We start from the raw sequence: 20,171 nt of genomic DNA on the forward strand, positions 1-20,171 counted from the left end.
GGCAAATTACAAAAAAAATTAATTTTAAAAATTAATTCCATTCAGCTTTTATTTACATTTTACACAGCATCCCAACATTTCTGACGTCACAACTTTTTCAGCAATCAAGTGAAGTCAAGCAACAGCATGTAAGTACTTACACTGTATGATGAGAATCTCCATCCGCACCATATCAGTCTGCATCCACGACTCTTGTAAGTTACAGCTGGTTTCCCCAAACAAACCATCTAATTTGATGCACACATTGCACCTGATAACAAACAGCACACACAGTGCAGATCGTGTGTTTCTCAAATATATTTTTGGTTTGACATCTATAATGCATTCAGTCCAGACACAGAGAACAGTTCCACTTCAGCAGCCTGCACCAGAGGGGAGCTGGGCGAAGCTCGAGCTCAAGCCTTTGACCCGCTCGCCCTCTTTAGCCGCGTTACATTCCCAGAAGCTCGGCAGAACAATAGAAAAACTATCTTACACCAAAAAATAATCGTGAAATAAAATACAAAACGTTTCTTCTTTTATCAAGGGTGATAGTTTACAATTATTCACTTGTACGCTTTCTTTGAAAAATTATGTTTTAGACAACTTTCAAGAAACATAATCAGTAAATAACTTTCTTTAACATCTTGTATAGAAAACAAAACAATCTTTAAAAAACATTCTGTTGTCTTCCTCTGAGTTAAGCTAGATTGTGACAAATTTACCAAAATGGTTTCAATGGAAAGGCATCGGGATTAGAGAGTCCTCCTCGGGACGCGCCAAAGATCGGGAAAGATCACGAAAAGTGCTTCTCGAGCTTAAGAGTTGACCGCTGAAAGCCAAAACATGTCAGAAAGATACTTGGATTTTGATACGTACCAAAAAAAAAAAAAAAAGCTAATTTCCAATAACCCCTTCCCATATGAATACAGATCAATGCTGGTGACATGGAGGTCCATCCTGGTAAGAACTGTTCCTCTTAGCTACAAATGCACATGAAAGGAAAGAAAGAAAAAAATAGTACAAGGAATACAGTGAGTACAAAAATAGCGCAAAGTTAAGTGCAAACTGAAAAACATCCCGAATGTTAAGTGTAAACATTTTCAACCTGCTACATGTCATGAGGCCGTGTGGCTCGTTGTCTCCACGGGCGAACATCAAACGCAGCCGATTGTTCTTGTGTCCTTTGAAATATTTCGTGTAGCAATGCATTGTGTCCTGGAGATGAACATCTCATGCCCAAGTAAACTATCAGAGTGGAGGACAGCAGGTGCATGCTGCTGAGCGCCCATCCAGACCGAGGCGCCTCAGTTCGATGGGCTCGTGAGACAACTGGAAAGCTGCAGCTTGGCGATATAGTTAGCACACAACATACGAGAAGATGCATAAACACGGGACTGGCTTGCTTTAAAGGCTGATTTTTTTTTTCCTTTTTCCCCAAGTTGTCACAGGAGAGCTCAAAAAGCTAAAGAGTGATATGCATAAATGGCACATTACAGACATGCTGTGAGACGAAAGCCATCATTGTCTGTCATATACATCATCACCAGAGCAACACTGCGACATGACAGCCGATGAGAATACTGCAGTGGGAGTGCGGGGTTTTTTGTTTTTGTTTTGCAATGCACGTGAGGGGACAAGAGCATCAACACAGACAGCTGCAGAGGTATGAACATCCTGTTTTTTTTGTTGTTGCTTTTAAGAATTGGGGGAAGTGGAGTTTGGCAAAGTCAGGCCTGGATGTGTCATGAGTTCAGAGGCCTTCCGAGGCTCAGATGTCCATGTAGTCGTCCTCCTCGTCCGACTCGCTCTCCAGAGACGACTCCTGGCTGGATGTCTCCTGCACCTCCAGTGCCGGCTGGGTCAGAGTGTCCTTTTTGACTGTGGCTGCGGACTGGGACGACAGGATGACGTTCTGTACAGGAGCAGACAGCAGGGGTCACTGTTGAGTGCTGGGACAACAGAGAGCCGTATGCGTGGTAATTGAGAGTGCTTACCTTAAGTCTCTGTTTGGTTTCCTCTGAGATGCTGCCTTTGGGGGAGAGAAGCGTGGGGGTCGGAGGCGTTACTGTGATTTCTGGCGGGAACTTGGTAACGGTGGAAGGGATGAAAAGCTTTGGCATGTTGGGCGGGACTCGGGAGCGGATTCGGCTGGGGTCTGGAAGCTTCGACTGGTCATTGCTGGCATACTGCTGCTGGTCTGAGAGAAAGAGCGTGGAAGAAAAAGAAAGAAGGCGTGCACAGTCACTAACGGTGCTGTTATGTGCATTATCTGTTGAATCCAATCTACGCATGTTTTTGTAAGACACTTTGATTCTTAGGTAATGACCTGGGCAAGGTTGTATTGTGCTACATGTGGCAGTTTCCCCCTGAAACCAGCCTGCTGCTGATTCCTGCCCCTGCTGGGACACAGTGGCGAGTTTCATCTGCTGGCAAAGGTGCGACTCCTGCTGTCGGTACAAAAGTCCCTCTGCAGGCTCCTCCCGCTCCTCTGCGAGCAACAAATAACATGTTAGGGATCGATTCGACCCAACAAAAAACTTTGCAAGTGCGCAAAAACTGTGCTTTCAATTTACAAAACAAAACAAATAAATCAGTGTATAAAAAGAATAAATATTGCAGCAAATTGTAAAATGTCAGCTTTTATAGCAAATCATTTGGACACTGACAAGAAACATTTCTTTTCAGAATGGTTTCCAGTGCTTTTGATTTAAAGTTGCGTACCATTTCACTTCCTCTCTGCTTTCCTTCTTTAGCACGACTAGAGGCTGCGCACGCACACACACACACGCGCACACACACACACACGCACGCACACGCAGAGAAATGTGTTTTTGACTAGGGGTCCCATGAAAGTCATCAGGAACACTCACAAGCGACTGATTGTTTACAGGTCGCCGATGAATGAGGGGATTATTTCGTAATAAATCTCCTTATATTTGGCATTTATTAGCAGACAATTGACAGTAACAAGTTTCCCTTTGATTGGGACCTCACAGCCTCATTCATTAGACAAGCATTTGTAATGAATGCAGGAACACTGCTGCTAACACTAACTGCAAAAATTCCCCCTGCAGCTCAGACACGGACACAAATATGAAAACAAAAATTATCTAATACGTTTTCAGTCTTCACCCATAATGTTGCCTAGGAAACCGTTACATAACACACATCAGTGCAGTGCTGCTTCATACCGACCAGTGTGTGTTTGCACGCACATGCAAACACACTTTTGCATGTGTTTTCAGACTTCAAAGGTCATGCAAGTTTAGGAAATGGACATGAAGCTATACAACTTCATAATATGCAGCTCCTGGTTACGCTCTCGCTAAATGAATGATGAATGCAATTCAATAAGTAATAATAATAATCACCAGTGTGTCACGGCAAGAGATATTTGTACTTCAAGGACAATTTCTAATTCTCTGTGGGGAAGAACAGGAAGAGACCTCCTGTAGAAGCAGGTTCAGGGAGGGGCAGCTGTCTGCTGCAAATGGTTGGACAATGATGGGAAGCAATGTTCATCAAAATGCCAGGCATGACAGAGAGACGAGACACACAAAGAACCCTGATCTGAAATCTGTGATGGTGGTAGAAGTGTAATACCCGGTATTCTGAGACTTAATGCAGCTTTATTAGTCAAACATAAAAAACCCTAAAAAACTACTAAACTGCAAGTTGCCTTTGTCTTTTTATATTTCCGTTATTGCGTTCATGGTTAAGAAAATATAACTCCTACTGTGAGTTGGTTTGGCCACATGTGTTTTCTTCTCTGTACACAGACACACATGAAAGATTCACTGGTTCTAAGCTGCCTGCAGGTGTGAATGTGAGTGTGAATAATGGTCTTTCCTGTGACTGACTGGCAGCCTCCTTCACTACCGCCTGGTTAACAGCTAATGAATGATCAAATGTTTCATTCATGTCTGTCAATGCAACTTAAACATCCCTATGTGTATTCATTTTCTATGTATCCATGTATCCATGTCTGTTATTCTACCTGTGTAGTAACCCTGAGGGAGCTTGCCCCTTGAAAATAAAAGGTTCGTTTAAACTACCTTTCTGTGTCTTAAGAGTAGAAACAGGTAAGAAAGGCAAAAGAAAACAAAAAAAACCCAAAACTTCGTCAACAACATCATGACCGTCGTCAAATGTCGTCAAATGATTATTCTAACTAACTGATGCTAAATCTACTGACCACAAAGAAAAGGTTCACACACTGAATTTGCATACTACAGATTCAAGCTCTCAGCCTTTAGAAATGTCAGTTCTACTCATCCTAAAAACCTAAAGAGGAAAGAATGACATGTTTTGATAGCAAACACGAGATAAGCAGAATATTCATTATGAGATCTGCGGTGATTAAGCCAAAGCCTTCGAGGAGCTCACGTAGGCACACAGAGTCACAATCTGGAGGATGTGAATTTCTCAAACTCTTGTTGGTGGACTGACAAAACCCAAAAGGCAAAACATAACCAGGCCAGAGCTTGCTGTTATGTAACTGAGCTGCTGAAACCCACAGGCGCCCTCTGCTGGTCACATGGACACTGTAGTATCATTAGAAACTGGAGCTCCACTTAAAGCAGCAGAATTTAATGGAAAAACTGCATTGATTTTTGTCTGCAGAATCAGAGGACGTCGCAACATTTGATGTGTGTGGGAGGAGGCCGCTGTACCTGTCTGTGGCAGGAAGGCCATGGCTGCAGAAGAGTGGCTGGCTCCTCTCCTGTGCTGTGGCTGATCGTGGAAGCTTGAGGTCTGAGGTCTGGGCAGCTTGCTCAGGGGCTCGTACACCACCTTGGCTTGGCTGTCCTGGGTGGACAGCGGGTGGCAGGTGGAGTGGCTGACCAGGACGGGCGTCGGTAGGGAGGCGGGGAAGAAGAGGTCTCGTTGCTCCTTTGTGTACTTAGGTGTGGTCGGGGCATCGCTCGAAGCCTGCTGAAGACAGAAAAAAAAAAAAAAAAGACAAAGCAGCATTCATGAGGAGGTGTGACTGACCTTGGCTAACCACCCCCTGCACCGGCAGACTTCTGAGTACTGTACATCCTCTCCCCTTGAGACAGAACTGCTGCGAGACTCAGAGAAGCAGAGTCGATATTTCTGCACTTTTCAAACACACATCAGCCGTGCTAGTTTTGCCTCTTTCACACAACAAGTAATGAATCCTTTACAGAGTTTCGATGCCGCTCCTCGGGGTTTCACGGGCTGGCAGCACTTGCCCGCTGGACTGTGTGTTGGGTTATGGTGAGCTCAGATCTGAGCCACTTTGGTGGATGTCCTTTTGAGGACCACTTATAAACACAAGAGCTGCACAAACAACCTATGACAACAGCCGCCCTGCTCCCACAGCCGCTGTCATGGCAACACAGAGGAGCACAGTTAAAAGGAATGAATACACCTTCTCCTCTAGTTTTTATATCTAAATGGATAAAAAGTTGGATGAAAAACAGCTTTTCTAAGCACATGACACACAAGATGCTCGGTCTATTGTGCAAACCGAGCCAAAATGTGAGACATTCAGGAATGAATTCATTTCATATTGACTAGAAGGCTACACCGACATGTACAGCATTAATTATGCAGGGATGGAAAAGAGGCAAATATGACTTCATACTTGCAAAAGAATCTGTCAAAGCTAAACTGCATCTGCTACAGCTCTGTTAAGACATCTAGGGTCATAGTATATATTCTGTCATGACAAGTGGCCTTTGACAGATATAGTACGTTAGCTCAAGAAAATTTGGCAATAACAGAGCTCTCGTCCCAGTTCTCCCTGGGTGTCTGCAGGGAGATGAAGTCAAATTGTGCTCGGCTTCACAGCTGCGTGCAGTGAAGCTTCCCATGGGATTCACACAGCAGAGAACAGGCAAAATTAAACAAGCAGAGTAGCCTTCCCAAAGCTTGGAGAGCAAAAGATCCTCCAGCCCAACGCAGAGCAGCACAGTAGCTTAAAGCAAGCAGCAGCTCCGTAGCCGGCTTTGATGATTCATATCTCATGAATTAAACATCCCCAATAGAGACACCAACAAGTCAGCTGGACTGTGCGCTTAGAAAAACATTAGATTGCAGCACGTAGCATGAAGCCAGTATTCAGGGTTGAGCGTTCCCGTGTGGTCGAGGTCCAACAATGAACCGAAAGACTGTTCTCTGTCATCACAGATCGGGCTGTCGATCAGATTAGAGCCGCGGCAGATCTTTCCAACACAGAGGAAACAAACTTTTTCCATTAAACTGCCCTCCAAAAATGAAGCAATACTGGCATTTCACTGTGAAGCAAACAAAACGTATTTACTGAAGTAAACCCATAATGTTCCAGCTCAAATACAGGAGTGTTTTTAATAAAATACCTCCACCAATTCAGTGTTATCCTTATTTAACTTATCCTGGGCTTTTGTATAGCCCCTCAGTTCACATTCACCAGTTGACAGCAAATTGTATGGACTCCTCCAGTGAAAACAAGACAGAGGACAACACAGCTGATTTTCCAGCTCAGCACTCAAAGGACTCCCTCTCCCTCCCCCTCTATTTGTGGGGGCTTGAAGGAAATGTGTGAATCTGCAAGCGACAGGGAAAAAAAAATATTCCTCAAGCTACGATCTACATTACCCACCACATACAAATGTAAGCAAATGCAAACCATGACAGGTATTGGTGCCACAATAATTACACATTAACAGCAGTTAGATAAGACTACAGAATGAGCTTTGATGTAGAAAAGCACCCTCCGTTTGTCACATCCTGGGCATGCAAGGACACTCACCAGTGCATACAGGCCACCTATCAGAGTAATCCACTGATTTTCCTGGCTCACAATGGGCCTTTGGGCAGATGACTATGCACATAGTAAAGGCAATACGTCTGTATTAGCTTATATGGGAAAAAATCTGAGAAGGTGGTTAAAAAAATAAATTACAATGCTGGTGATTTTCCTTTGGCTCTGGCAGTCAGGCGGCATGACTGTGTCTTGTTAAGAATCCATGTATGAGCTGTTAAGTATTAGTCATCCAATATAAATGATCATGATGAAATAAAGTGGTCAAATTTAAATTCTTTTTGAGTGTGGATGCATCTGGGTTTAGGCTTCTGCAACCGTAATAATGGCATTATTTAGACATCATTTCAATTTTCTCACATTTAAATTATTCTAAACTGAAATAACATAAGTCAGCATACAGTCCCCGAAGTGAGCTAAAGGCTCTTTACAGCGTTTTTTCTACTCCTGGCTCTGTGTGATGTCAGCGAAATTGAATTTCTGTGGCATGCTGTTTATGAAGTGCAGCAAATCAGAAATAAAAATGTCTTAAAGGGACATTGGTCTTAAAGGGAGAGGATCCCTAGTTAAAGACAGATGGTGAACTGAGGTGGCTGCACAAAGGCCCAGTATAAGTTAAATAAGGAATTCACTTCTTTATGCACATTATAATTAGCCTCTTTAAGGTAAAAAGAAGATAAACAAAATAATGTGAAATTAAATACATGTAGATAAAAACAAAAATATAATTTACTGCTACTAATTAACAACTGTAGTTTTTACACATGGCGTCTTCCAGCTCTCTGCAATCATCTATGAGTCAAGCGTCGCGTGGAAAGTAGACAAACGAATAAAAAGACCAAGATGAACAAAAGGAATCATGCAGAAAATAAGATGGTGCGATCGCTGAACTGGGGAAAAAAAACCCACAGATTTATTTTGCTTACAACTGTGGTACACATGAGCCTGAAGTTCAGGGAACATCACCGTGACAACAGGATGTGGGCAGAGAGACCCTTGATGACTGTGTGGGCAGGAGGAGGGATGAGAGGGGGGGGGAAGAGAGACACTGAACCAGAGTGAGGCAGAGCAAGTAATGATTCGATGAGGAATCCGTGTACTGGAGACAAAACTGAGATAACGTGCTTAGGCACTAGCTGATTGTCTGCGATTACACAAATACTAAGTATTTACTCATTTCTTTCACTTTATCTTAAAAAATGAAAGACATCATATGCATATTGCCTGTGCAAATAAACAACCTGGATATCAGTGTCACGCTGAAAATGATGACAAGTTTGGCAGCGACTGAGTGAGGCTGAAGGGACAACAGGGAGCATTCACACCACGCTTTGGGCTATATTTAGCACTGGCAGGCAGGAGCAGGTTAGACTTGAAGTCTGGGAATTACCAAGTTAGTCATCACTTTAGCACATTTTACTACAGATGCTGCACACTTAACCCCACACATAACACAGAACATATATTATAACAAGTGCTATTATGAGCTAAATCAGCAGACATGTAACACTAGAATTAAACTTCCTGGATTCGCCAGATGGGTGAGCTAGACGATTGTAGTTTATAAGACATTTCTGGTGTCCTGTTAATTTGTTTTGAAAGAAAACCTTAAAATTTGTGTTTTGCTATGCAACGCACATCCCAGGATCTTTCTTTTTTTTTTGCATCATCTTTTATAATGAAGGAATAGACCCATAGTTAAGCACGTGCTACAGGGAGCTACACCACAAGGATGAGGGAAAATGTGAAGGTGTGGGTGTAGCAGAAAGGTGGCAGATGAACATGCTGAGTTACAAAGGCTTACCTGTCTTTGGGCAGAAGTGGCCAACTGTATCTGACAGAACTTCACAGCCTGGTCCAGAGCCACATCCTCATCAACCTGAGACAGGAGAAAAGGCAGAATAAGGATTTTCGAGCAGAGGAACGCAGTGTATCTACAGATAATCAGATTCCACGATGTCAACTTGTTCACATACGTTTCCGTGCAGTATAAATACAGAAGCAATGATTATAGCACCACAAATTCATCAGATTTCTGAAGTGACCTGTCCTGAGAAACATACAGTGTTAATTAATCCTCATACACCAACGCCAAACCGACAACAACTTAATCTGATTCTGAGCCAGCACGATTTTTTCTCTCCTCAGCTTTCACATCTGATCATTAGCACAAGTAAAGAAAGGCGTAGTTCAGCTGGTGGATGTGTGGGAGTTGGCAAGCTTAGCTAGAGAACAACACCGCACACTCGAAGCTGGAGTAGGCAGCCAGGTTTTGGCATCTTCGGGGACACAAATTGGATAATAACCTTTCAGCATATTGTAACTCAAGTACTCTGAGAAAGATCTAGAATCTACCACTGATTGTTTTCAGGTTTTAGAAAATTAAACCCCGATTGGAGAATTTAGGCAATCACAGGTCTTTGTTGTCCAAATGTTTTCCAGTTTATAGGCATGTGTTAAAGGTCCTCCGTGACTGCGAGACATAGTTGTCTGTATGAGTTAAGCATACAACTTCCACTCAGAGGAGTGGGCGTAAGGCCTGTGAGAGGACAAATATTTAGGGGGACTTTATTTTTCCTCTATCGAATTTTGGTCTGTGGCAGCTTTAACAGCTGCGTGAGCATGTTTACAGCGACGTTCGCTGTCTGCAGCAATTCAGGGACCCCCAAAGGGAGGGAATTTACAGCATCCTCAATCGAGTTTTCAAACTGCTTATTGTAGAAACAGATTGAGTCAAGCTTCAACATGTCACAGAGGACAGCCCTCTGCTTTCATCTGTAGCTCTCTGCAAACTCTTTACTTGTTGAACTTCCTCCCCACAAACACACAAGGATGCATGTGTGTGCATGCTTATTTGCCAGTTAGAACTTCTCAAAAATCCCTTGCAAACTCCCCCCCCCAATAAAAAAACCACAAAAAAGCCCAAAAAATATCTGACAGGTATGGAGGACCAACGCCACTTTCTAGAGAACTGTAATGGCATCATTAACAGACAGTGTTTGTAAACAATTGAGCATTTGAACAAATTCTGAACCAACGCAATGTTCACATGATGATGCGCATTTGAGGATCTTTTTTGAGGTAGTAATGAGCAACCAGTATTCTCTACTCGTCAAGCTGAAATACTTTGATGGCAGGAAATGCTCAATCTACATACACACTTAGTGGGTTTTTGTTTTAACACCTCAGCAGAGAGGTTAGAGACTGAAAAATGTCTTGAGTGTGATATGCAGCACTGCTGACATAAACAAAAATGAAAAAAAAAAATCAAAAGGTACAGATTTAAAATATAACCATGTGCAGGTGTGTTTTGGGGGGGAAAAAAGAAAATAGAAAACAAAGCATTTGCAGTTTGTGTAAGTAGGTACACAACCACAAGATGGCTTTGGAAAATGTCCAGGCTTATTAATTGCGTGATTTGGTGACAGGAAACATGTTGCGCCTGGCTCTGGCTTTTAGGTACGGCTCTGAGAAAATTATTCTCTAAGCTGTTTCTTAAAAAGCACAGGAAAAAGGATCTTGCTGCAAAGCTAAGCGCCCAGAAAAACCAAGCAAACGATGCAGACAGTAAACCACTCCATTCAATTTTTTATCTCATTCTTGCTGTATTTTCAAAGTTTATATTTTTCCAATGGAAACCACATGGCTATTCTATTTTAACTATCTTAACATAATTCATTAAAAGAAGCTTTCTGTTTCTAGAAATATCCTACAAAGTTTCCATTTCTGTGTATGCACTTTGTCACGGCACACTTTGCATCAGTTGTGCTGGCAGTGTAAAAACAATCTTTCATTATCAATTATACTTTGATGGCAAAAACTAGCTGGGGCTGACATGAGAAAACAATTTGCTTTTCAGTGCAGAACCTGATATCAATATATATCAATGTGAAAAGTTAAGAGGCCAATCACAGGAATTCATAAAGTGAAATGTAGTGATAAATTTCACTGTATCTTTAAATCAGCAGTGACTGAGCCAAAGTGGTTTTTGCATGCTTTAGAGGTGGATATATATATCATGAGAGAGAGAGAGAGACAAGCGAAAGAGAGAAAATATGGCTATTCCTATTTAAAAATACCAAACTACATTTAGAGTCAGCAATCTATTTTAGAAATAACAGCAAAAGGACGGGACACACCGAGGTTGAATTTGGGTTACTCAGAGTAAAAACAACCGCACCTTGAGCTGTATTTGCTGCAGAGCTCGAAAACTCAAAGTGGGAATAGGAGTACTGTTACTAATTCAGTTAGAAAAGGGGTTTCCCGAGTCCAAATTATTTTAGGAGGATTCTCATTAAGAATGTATGACTTTGCAAAATATCATTTAAAAAAAATGCAGTGCGGTTATTGCAACAATAATGTTACCTATATGTGCACAGTGAAGACATGTGGTGTGGCACATCTGCAAGAGGTTTACCTGTTTTATGAGCATATAAGTCTCTGACATTATCTTTTCAATGCGCCCCAGGTCGTAGGTCATGACTTTCTGGCCTTGTTGCCACACTCTGTAGGCATCAAGCAGGAGGGTTTTTCCAGACTCTACATCCTCTAGAAGTTTCCTCTTCCTGTTTGGCTTTCGTAGTAACCCCTGATCAGTCCCACTCGCTGCCACGGTGATTTTGGGTGCTGAGGCTTGAAGCTGCTGCTGTCTGGAACTGATACTTAGCTCCTCCAGGGAAAGTTCTGGTGTCCGGCTGATGTCAGTGACTTTCTGCTGAGGCTCAGTGCCACTCACTGAGGTCTCAGCCTGTGTTTGGGTGCCCTGAGAATCTGTGGCATTAGAGGGTTTCCTCCAGTGGCAGATGTCCAGGTCCATGGGTTCTGCAGGCCCTGCTTTATGCCCCTCATTCCCAGGAGTCTCTGCCTTCCCAGGGTAGCCCTCCTGAACCTTACTCCCTTTATCTATTGACGGTAGTGGTGATGGGGTGAGTTGCGCCTGGGAGGCTTCTCTTGGACCTGGATCAGTAGCACAGGCGCCCTCTGTGAGTCCAGGCTTCTTAGGCACGGTGTGTTTGCTGTCATCTGAACTGGGCTTGTTGGATGTGTCTGTTGTGGTCATCTCCCCCATGGAGGGCGCAGGCGCTTTCTGAAGCTGCTCAGACACCTGAAAAAGAACAGAACCTGTCAAAACATGAAGTGGGTGCATGCCAGATGTGTAAAACACTGAGTGGCTCTCGGCCGTGCATGTGCACAGTGGGCTGTAGTAGTCTTACCCCAGTGAGACTGTTCAGATTGTCCTCCAGGACTTTTACAGTTAGGAAAAATGCTCTCTTGGCCAAAACCTGGCGATCAACATCCCGTAAATACTTCCTTCAGAAAGAAGGAATAGAGATGTCATGGAACGAATAAAAGACATATGACAGAATTAACATCATCACACAGAACGTGGTGCTTACTTTCCCTGGTCAGGGGTTCTCTGCAGCATAAAAGAGACTTTCAGCAGAGTATCGTGATCCTTGAGCTGAGACAGCACCTCCAGCAAGAGGACAATGGATCGGTTCATATGAGATGCAAAACTACCCGGGCGATCAATCTCATCTACTGGAATACGCCAGATGCCCTGGACAAGACAAGGAGAAAACAAAGGAAAATGCACAGTTAGGTTTGACTATTTTACTCATCATTGTTGCTAGCAGTTGGAGTAGGAACAGTCAAAAGAGACAGTGCAGTTACCCAAGAGTATTTCAAACTTCCCAGTGAAGCCAAATGATCTCCAGCAGCTCAAACAAAAGTTACCGCTCAATATTCCAAAAGTCCAATTTGTAAAATTCTGAAAGTTTGTGTTTTTATAAATGCTCTCTGCTGCTATTCTAAGTTCTCAGAGGCATGTGGAGGGCATGACACAACGGAAACAATTAACGGGGACATGTGGAAAAGCTGAAAGGAAAGAAGGTAGTGGGGAAAGCAAGAAAAATTAATGTGACTGAAACACATGGCTTTCAAAGAAGAAAGCCCTAATGAGGGGATGGAAAGGCTGCAGGAGAGATCTAGCGGTCTAGCTTGCCATGTAGGAGATATTAAGAGAGAGGGGGGCTTTCTCTCTGGGTGCACATGATGGGCAGTCTCATTAGTGCTCAGTTCTGTCCAAGCAATGAAACAGACCAACAGACTAGCTGCCAACAAACAACGTCCTCTTCCCCCCCCTTCTTTTTTGTTTTTTTAAATGGAGCACTCCACCTTTTCAGTGAGCACATGTCCACTCAGCAGGTAAACTGAGGAGAGGATCTGCACTCTGAAGCTACTGATGCGAGTGCAGATGGTGGCCTAGGCAGCACACAGGCTTCAGTCGCAAAGCACATGGCACATAGTACAGTTACAGACTCTGTGTGTGTGTGTGTGTGTGTGTGTGTGTGTGTGTGTGTGTGTGTGTGAGAGAGAGTGAGAGAGACAAATAAAGATGACCATATCAGGATGGAACAAAAACAAATGAGATGGCTCTATCAGCTGCTGGAGGCATGGGGAGCATGGCGCTCCTCCTAACAGACCGCTCCAGATTGTCAGATGACATTTTCAAATCCACCGGAGAGGAACAAAGCAGGAGAGATAAACCTATCAAAACAAAATCCATGCTTGAAGATGCACCTAGAGCCTTTTAACCTAGAAAATTAAATGAAATGCAAATGAATCCCAGAAAACCTGATACATGTTGTTTTTAAGCATTCCTAATTTCTGTTAGTATTTTTGTTGTACATAGGAATCTTTTTGTACTGTTTTTTAAGCAACTTTTGTGATGATAATTAAAAAAAACCCCAAAAAAAACAGAGGTCAGGAAAGAAATCCCACGAACATTGCTCAAATGTCTGCACAAAGACAAGAAGATTTATTTATGATGTCATGCGACGCAATCAGGCCAGGCTTGGGAAGGTTTTTAACCTTTCAATAAGCCTCCAACATTTCATGGAGAAGAGTTGTTCTTTACAGTAGCATCCAACCTCAGCAAATCTGTTTAGGGAAGCAGAGCCATGGGTTTACACAGATTATGAAGCAGCACAGCATCTAAAGCAGATTTGTAAGACTTTAACTGCAATAATTTTAAGCATCTTTTTTCCCCCTTTTTGCTGCAGAAAATATGAACACTGCTTGATATCTGGAGCTTAAGCCCAGACGTGGCCAGTAGATCACGTAAGAATCAGGCAAGGGGTAAGACGCACAGCAGACAAACTCATACTTTAGATGTGTTTTTCCAATTAAATAATAAGCTGGTTAAAAGGGAAAAGCAGAAAAAAGGCAAAAAAACAGCTATTGGACTTTACAGTTATACTGAACTGGGGAATTCTTTGTTTGCAAGCCAAATTAAAAAAAACTGGCTGTCTTATCTACTTCATCTTCTCATGTGTAAACATGCCATGGACAAGGAAAGGCATGAAAAAAGAAAGTAAAAAGGCAGGAAAGTTGCACAAATTAAGCGTTGCTGTGTCTTAAAGCAACGCTATCCCATGTTACATCAACTACAGTTTCACTATAACCAACTACAACTTTAGATTGTACGATTTCAAGGGGTGGGGGGGATCCAAGATGGCTGGTCTCCTGCTAAAGCCATGAGCATTTGGCAGGTTGTTGGTGTAATTTTATATCTTCCTAAATTCTTCTCTGCATTAGTCCTGACATGCAGAAATCTGAAGAATCTAAAGAATAAAAGACTCCAGGAGTGTCCTTTACAGTTCTGTGCAATCTAACAGAAACATCACAGATTTAAAAACAGCTCTACTCCAAGGTACAGCTACTATAAACACAAATTTGCGCTCGATTTTGAAAAGAAAAAAAAAAAGTCAGAAGGAACGAGAGGAGGCAACTCACCATCACCAAAGAAAGCTACTCCACGACGCCTGTGTTAGTATTCTTTTGGACAGTTTCCTGTTGGTGGTGGCAGCACCAGCAGTGCCTCCACCCTGAAAGAGGCTCACGCTCTCAGAGCCAGGGGTGGGCTGCATTTGGGTGCTAGGGCAGCAAGAGCTGCAGAAGAGGAGAAGAGGGAAGCACAGCTGCACATGGCAGAACAGGAAAAGAGAAAGAATGGCAAGAGGAGAGACTGTGCCGGAGTCTATAAGCTCAGTACGCCACTGACAGTAGAGCTGACTCGTTCTTCTCCTGATTTCAAACCCTGCCATCTCAAAACAAAAACACCCACGCACTCCATCTCCGCTTTCCCCCTGACCCCAGCCTGCTGGAGTTCTCCACCCCCCCCTCCCCTTCTCTCACTCACTCTCTCTCTCACTCTACACAGCATACATCCAATCCTCGTAGGTCTACGCCAGCCAATTGGAGGCTGGTGGAGAAACTCCCGCCCATTAGTGCACACCCACACAATACACACAAACAGGGGAGTGCCAGAGAGAGAGAGAGAGTAATGAGGAAGCAGAGCAATAGAGTGAGGAGTTGAGTAGAGTGAAAAAGAGCCAGGGGGAGGGGTAGAGCGTGATCAGCCTGAAGACAGAGCAACAGGAAAAGAACAAAAGAACATAAACTGGCTGAAAAATGAATTCAGTGCTACCTCATCTGTGTAGTGTGATGCATCAAGAGGATGACAAACCAATAGTGAGAAAGGAAAGGCAAAACTAGCAGAAAAAAAAAGTCCCTCAAGGTTTGTGTAAGTAAAGCCCTCCCCCCGCAATCAGCCACACAAAACAGTGTGAAGAACGGTGCTGCCTGAACAGACTGTGTTGTGTACACATATTTCCTCAGTCAGCCAGCAGCACAGCAACAGCAGCCCTCACCTTCTTGTTTTCCTCTCCTTTAACTCTGGTCGTCTCTCTCCAGCTGGCCACCAAAAACATACTAAGGAAACACACCTTGTTTTTCCCGCTTCCTGTTGTGAGTGTAAAAAGAAGTGCTGAAAAATATCGAGCTCACTCAATTACAGAGCAGGAGAAGGCAATGAAAAACAGACTTGCAGCCAGAGTTAACCCTCCAACATGCAAATCCAAATATCAACTTGTACAAAATGAATTCATTGGGCCAACACGCCTCCTCTAAGAGAGGCAGAAAAAAAAAACACAACAAGGTTCTCCTAAGTGAGGCTCCACCTACAGCACGCTGCACAGCTGAACACACAAATGTTTGAGTCATACGTCAACTGACTCAACTGTGTTACCCTATAATATAACAAGACAGCGAAGCTCACCCATAAACAAAGTTAGATTCAAGTGGTTGAATTAAACGTGAATGCTCACCCGACACACACGCACAAAAAAGGGTATCATTTCAAAACATGACAGAAGCGGAGTTACGTCTGTCTGAAATATAGCAACAAGCACGCCCATTTTCTCTGGAGCTACGTGAGTGGGTGGAAGAATATTCAAGTAAGATGAGTGCGTGTGTGTGGCGGGGGAAGGAAGGAGGTGGTAAATGTGCCTGAGTGAATACTCAGGGACTCCTCACGACTACTCAACAGTAGTCTTGTAGCTAAAGCCGCCTGCTGTTACAACAGCATTACAAGAAATATCATTACAACTCAGTTTTCTCACTCTGTAAACCACTGTGGAAATAATGGCTACAATAATCCCACTACATGCCTGTAATGACGACACTGAAACCAAACAGGGTGATTTGGAAATTCAGAAAAATCAGTATGTGATGTTGATGTTACATCACATTATCTGTATAGTTTAAAGGGCTGAAATACGATATACTGAATCCTGTTACTAATGAGTCTTTGGTGGCAGCCGAGTCTGAGTTTATAACATGCTCACTGGATTATAAACATGTGACATCACTTGGGTCATAAATAACAAATTGCAGACTAAAGAGGAAACATTTCTGCTTTGTATGAAGTGTGACAATACACACATCAATAATGTAAAGCTAAATTATATATTGGTATCTGCTACCAAGTTTAATCATTATTCAACAAAAACATATAGTATGTTATACTCCTTGTTTGAATGAAGCTTCCGAGCAATGCGTTTGGGCTAATAATATTTTCAAACCCAATAAAACTGACATGGGACTTAGTCAAAACAAAGTGTACGTGTTGCTCCCTTAAAACCAAACTGCATTTTACATCTATTCCCTGCATCTGAAAAGCCAAACATTTTAAAAATTAGTTTAATTTAATTTATACAGCGCCAGCAACACCAGTCGTCCCAAGGCTTTTTATATTGTAAAGTAAAGACTCTACAGTAATACAGAGAAAACCCCAACAATCAAACGACATTCTCTGAGCAAGCACTTGGCGACAGTGGGAAGGAAAAACTTCCTTTTAACAGGAAGAAACCTCCACTCCCTGAGCCTGGTTCTGCTGAGGAGAAGAGTAAAAGAGCCAGAGATGAATAATTAATGATTAAATGCAGAGTGGTGTATAAACACAGAGGTGAGTTAGTGCATCATGGGAATCCCCCATCAGTCTAGGTCTATTGCAGAATAACTAAGGGAGGATTCAGGGTCACCTGATCCAGCTCTAACTGTAAGCTTTAACAAATGGAAAGCTTTAAGCCTCATCTTAAAAGTAGGGTGTTCATCTCCCAAATCCAAACTGGGAGCTGAAGAGGGGCCTGAAAGCTCAATGCTCTGCCTCCCATTCTACTTTTCAATATCCTAGGAACCACAAGTAAAGCTGCAGCCTGAGAGAAGTGCTCTGTTAAAAATAAATGAATAAATAAAAGAGAATCTGTCTAGACAGACATTTATGCTTCTTATGTATGCTTCTTTCTGCAGATGGATGTGCTTTATTAATGTGTTTTGCTTCTTCTTTTCTTTCTATCACAATTACTTTAATGTCATAATCACATCCCACCTTATACTGGTTCACTTGTGCTGACAACCACACTGATAAATTATGCAGCATAACTTCATCTGGATCATTTCTTTACAGCAGTATGTAGGTTACTTTGTGCAGTTAATGTAACCCTGCCAATGCGAGAGGGAAAAGTAGGGCATCATGACCTACATTAGGGAACTTAGTATTCACCAACAGGCTCAATGAGGTGTGTACTCAGCTGAGAGTCAAGTCTCTTTGACATCAAGAGGCGCCACGCATCATGCCACATGTTTGATGTAATCACACTAGCACATCAGACCTGCTGCAGATGAAGACATGAGTTGAACACACAGAGAATATTTAAGAAAAAGTCACACTAAGTGATTAGTTTGTCTCAAATGCAGCTGTTGACTGTCTGCTGAAAATTACTCACCTAAAGGTATAGTTTTCCTGAACGGTTCAAATCCACTTCAAGCCAGCAAATCTGTGTGCGCCTAAACTTAAAGACTAGGGGAAAACAGGCATTTCTCATTCATATTTAGAAAGGTTTAGATTGTCTTATGGCAGATACAGAGTGCTTGGTTCAAAGTGAACAGTAAAGCTCCAACAGTTGGTATGCTAGGGTGGCAGGTTTGCCTACAGAAGGGGCTCTGAAACAACCCAGTGGGAGCCAAAGAGCAGCAAAGCTTTCCTCTAGCTCAGACCTGGCCCTCATCGTTTCCAGTCAGTTAACATTCTGTAGCCGACATTTGACTCTACAGCCCACACAACCAATTATGTCCAAAATAAGGTTCACTGCTAAAACGTGCCTGACAACTGAATGATACAAGGTGCTGACATGATGTAACATTCTGTTTGTATTATCTGGCATGTTAGTGAGAGTCTTTACGCTTTGACAAATCACACAAAGAGCAAATAAAAAAGTAACCTTTTTTCTGCACATGCTGAGAAGGCATAGTATGTGCTTCAAGTGAAAAGAGGTAAACAGACTGACATGCAGAACAGATGACAGATTCTGACAGTAATCTCCTCCTCTGGTACTCAACAGAGGTCTCATAATTCTGAAAGGCAGATAATGCAGTGATGGCCCACTGTGTGACTCAGATTATAGTAGTGCTTGTCTTTAGTGATCCATATATAGGGCTGATTTTTGTGAATCCAATTGATTCGTGTGTGTAAACCTAACTATGGAATGCCAATTATTCACAGCAAGCTGCACAGATCACCGAGTCCCAAATGATCTGAACACTTAATGTCAATAAATGTTCTTACGTTCTTATGCTGAGGCTAAACTTTATACAGATGAGACAACAACCACCTGGGTATGCATGCAAGTAATTTGGGATCTCTTATGTGACATGATTCTTGACTCGTTTTTGGAGCAAGTCTTACGTGGCCACAACAAGAACTGCAGTTTTTTGCACTTCTGTGTTTTCAGTTCCAGAGGCTGCTGCTTGTTTTAATGGCATAATAATAACCCTCTTATAAAACATGCTCACATTCAGCAAAAGACAACAACTAAATGCCAAGTGTTCAAAATGGAGTATTAGTGGTAGATATGGCCATTGTTTGTATATAATCTACAGCTACACACAGGTGCTACAGTCTGAAAAGCATCTTGGAGAAGTCTGTTTCGTATTTCTCTGATGTGTTTATAGCACTCAAGTTTTTCCTTTTCATTTGTAAATATTGTAAAAGATAATGACTGTAAATTTTGTGGGTTGTTCAAAATTTTAGGTTATATTTATTAGAATACGATGTGGAATATTCACTAAATTAATTTCGGCATGCTTGTACAGTCATAACCCGGCCCCATTATTTATGCAATATTGGCCTTGATAGCCATGACTCACGTAAAATATTTTAACTTTAAAATAAAATAAAAAAGTCTTTGGTGCAAATGCTTGATGGTTGGCAATATATCGAGTGATGAAATGGCTGTTCAAAAACACATTAAACATGTAGTGGCTTAATGACATATTAAAGGAGGAAGTGTGTGTGTGTGTGTGTGTGTGTGTGTGTGTGTGTGTGTGTGTGTGTGTTTAGTGAACTCTGACTTACATTGAACAGGTTTGTCTTGTTTCTTTCACAGAAAAGTCCTTGTGCTGGCATGTGCTTCAGCTGTTGCCATGGGACACTGCTTCCTAGCAACACATCTCTAGCCCACTGTAGGTTCTGTGTCGGGAAAAAAGCAACAACATACATTCGAATGTACAACATTTATCTGTTTTTTTTAAATATATATATATATATATATATATATATACACACACACACACACACACACACACACACACACACACACACACACACACACACACACACACACACACATACATATATGAATAACGCATGAAAAACATTTGCAATGTAAACATCTTTTCATATCGAGATGACTCACAAACTAAGCAGTGCCTAACCAGTGCCCTGTTGAAAACAAGATTGGAAACCACCACCACTTCATGCTACCTGTCACAATCCCACTGCCCATAGCATAAAATTAACAGGCTTCCCCTCTTTCCAAGTTTGAAATGTGAGAATAAAAATGACCAGCCAATGTAAATGGAACAGAGGCTTTTAATACTCAGTGTGTCACGTTGTGGAGGTGTCTAAGCAACCTGTGGCAACAGCATCAAGTGACTGTCATCCACTCAGTGCCGGGGTACATTTGCTTTCCTCCATGTTAAACCTCAAGGAAACCTTACCAACGGTTTCCTTGAGCCT

At 42.3% G+C, this 20,171-nt stretch overlaps 1 protein-coding gene across 5 annotated transcripts in view; it reads right to left on the reverse strand.

Annotated features, from left to right (window-relative positions):
- Window positions 1-279: 279 nt before the first annotated feature.
- The window catches only part of cabin1 (calcineurin binding protein 1), a 37,546-nt gene continuing 17,654 nt past the window's right edge, over window positions 280-20,171 (reverse strand). For 4 of the 5 annotated variants that reach the window (XM_082555139.1, XM_082555138.1, XM_082555137.1 and 1 more), the window contains 9 exons: window positions 19,509-19,622; window positions 12,148-12,311; window positions 11,965-12,061; window positions 11,169-11,855; window positions 8,556-8,630; window positions 4,656-4,917; window positions 2,309-2,470; window positions 1,977-2,179; window positions 280-1,894 (listed from right to left, as the gene is read on the reverse strand). In XM_082555139.1, coding sequence (XP_082411265.1) covers window positions 1,751-1,894; window positions 1,977-2,179; window positions 2,309-2,470; window positions 4,656-4,917; window positions 8,556-8,630; window positions 11,169-11,855; window positions 11,965-12,061; window positions 12,148-12,311; window positions 19,509-19,622 — 1,908 coding nt within the window. In that variant the 3' untranslated portion in view covers window positions 280-1,750. The remainder of the gene's footprint in view (window positions 1,895-1,976; window positions 2,180-2,308; window positions 2,471-4,655; window positions 4,918-8,555; window positions 8,631-11,168; window positions 11,856-11,964; window positions 12,062-12,147; window positions 12,312-19,508; window positions 19,623-20,171) is intronic. The other variant, XM_082555136.1, reaches the window with a different exon arrangement.

This window comes from Aulonocara stuartgranti, assembly GCF_965226115.1.
Source record: "Aulonocara stuartgranti genome assembly, chromosome: 12".
NCBI lineage: Eukaryota > Metazoa > Chordata > Actinopteri > Cichliformes > Cichlidae > Aulonocara > Aulonocara stuartgranti.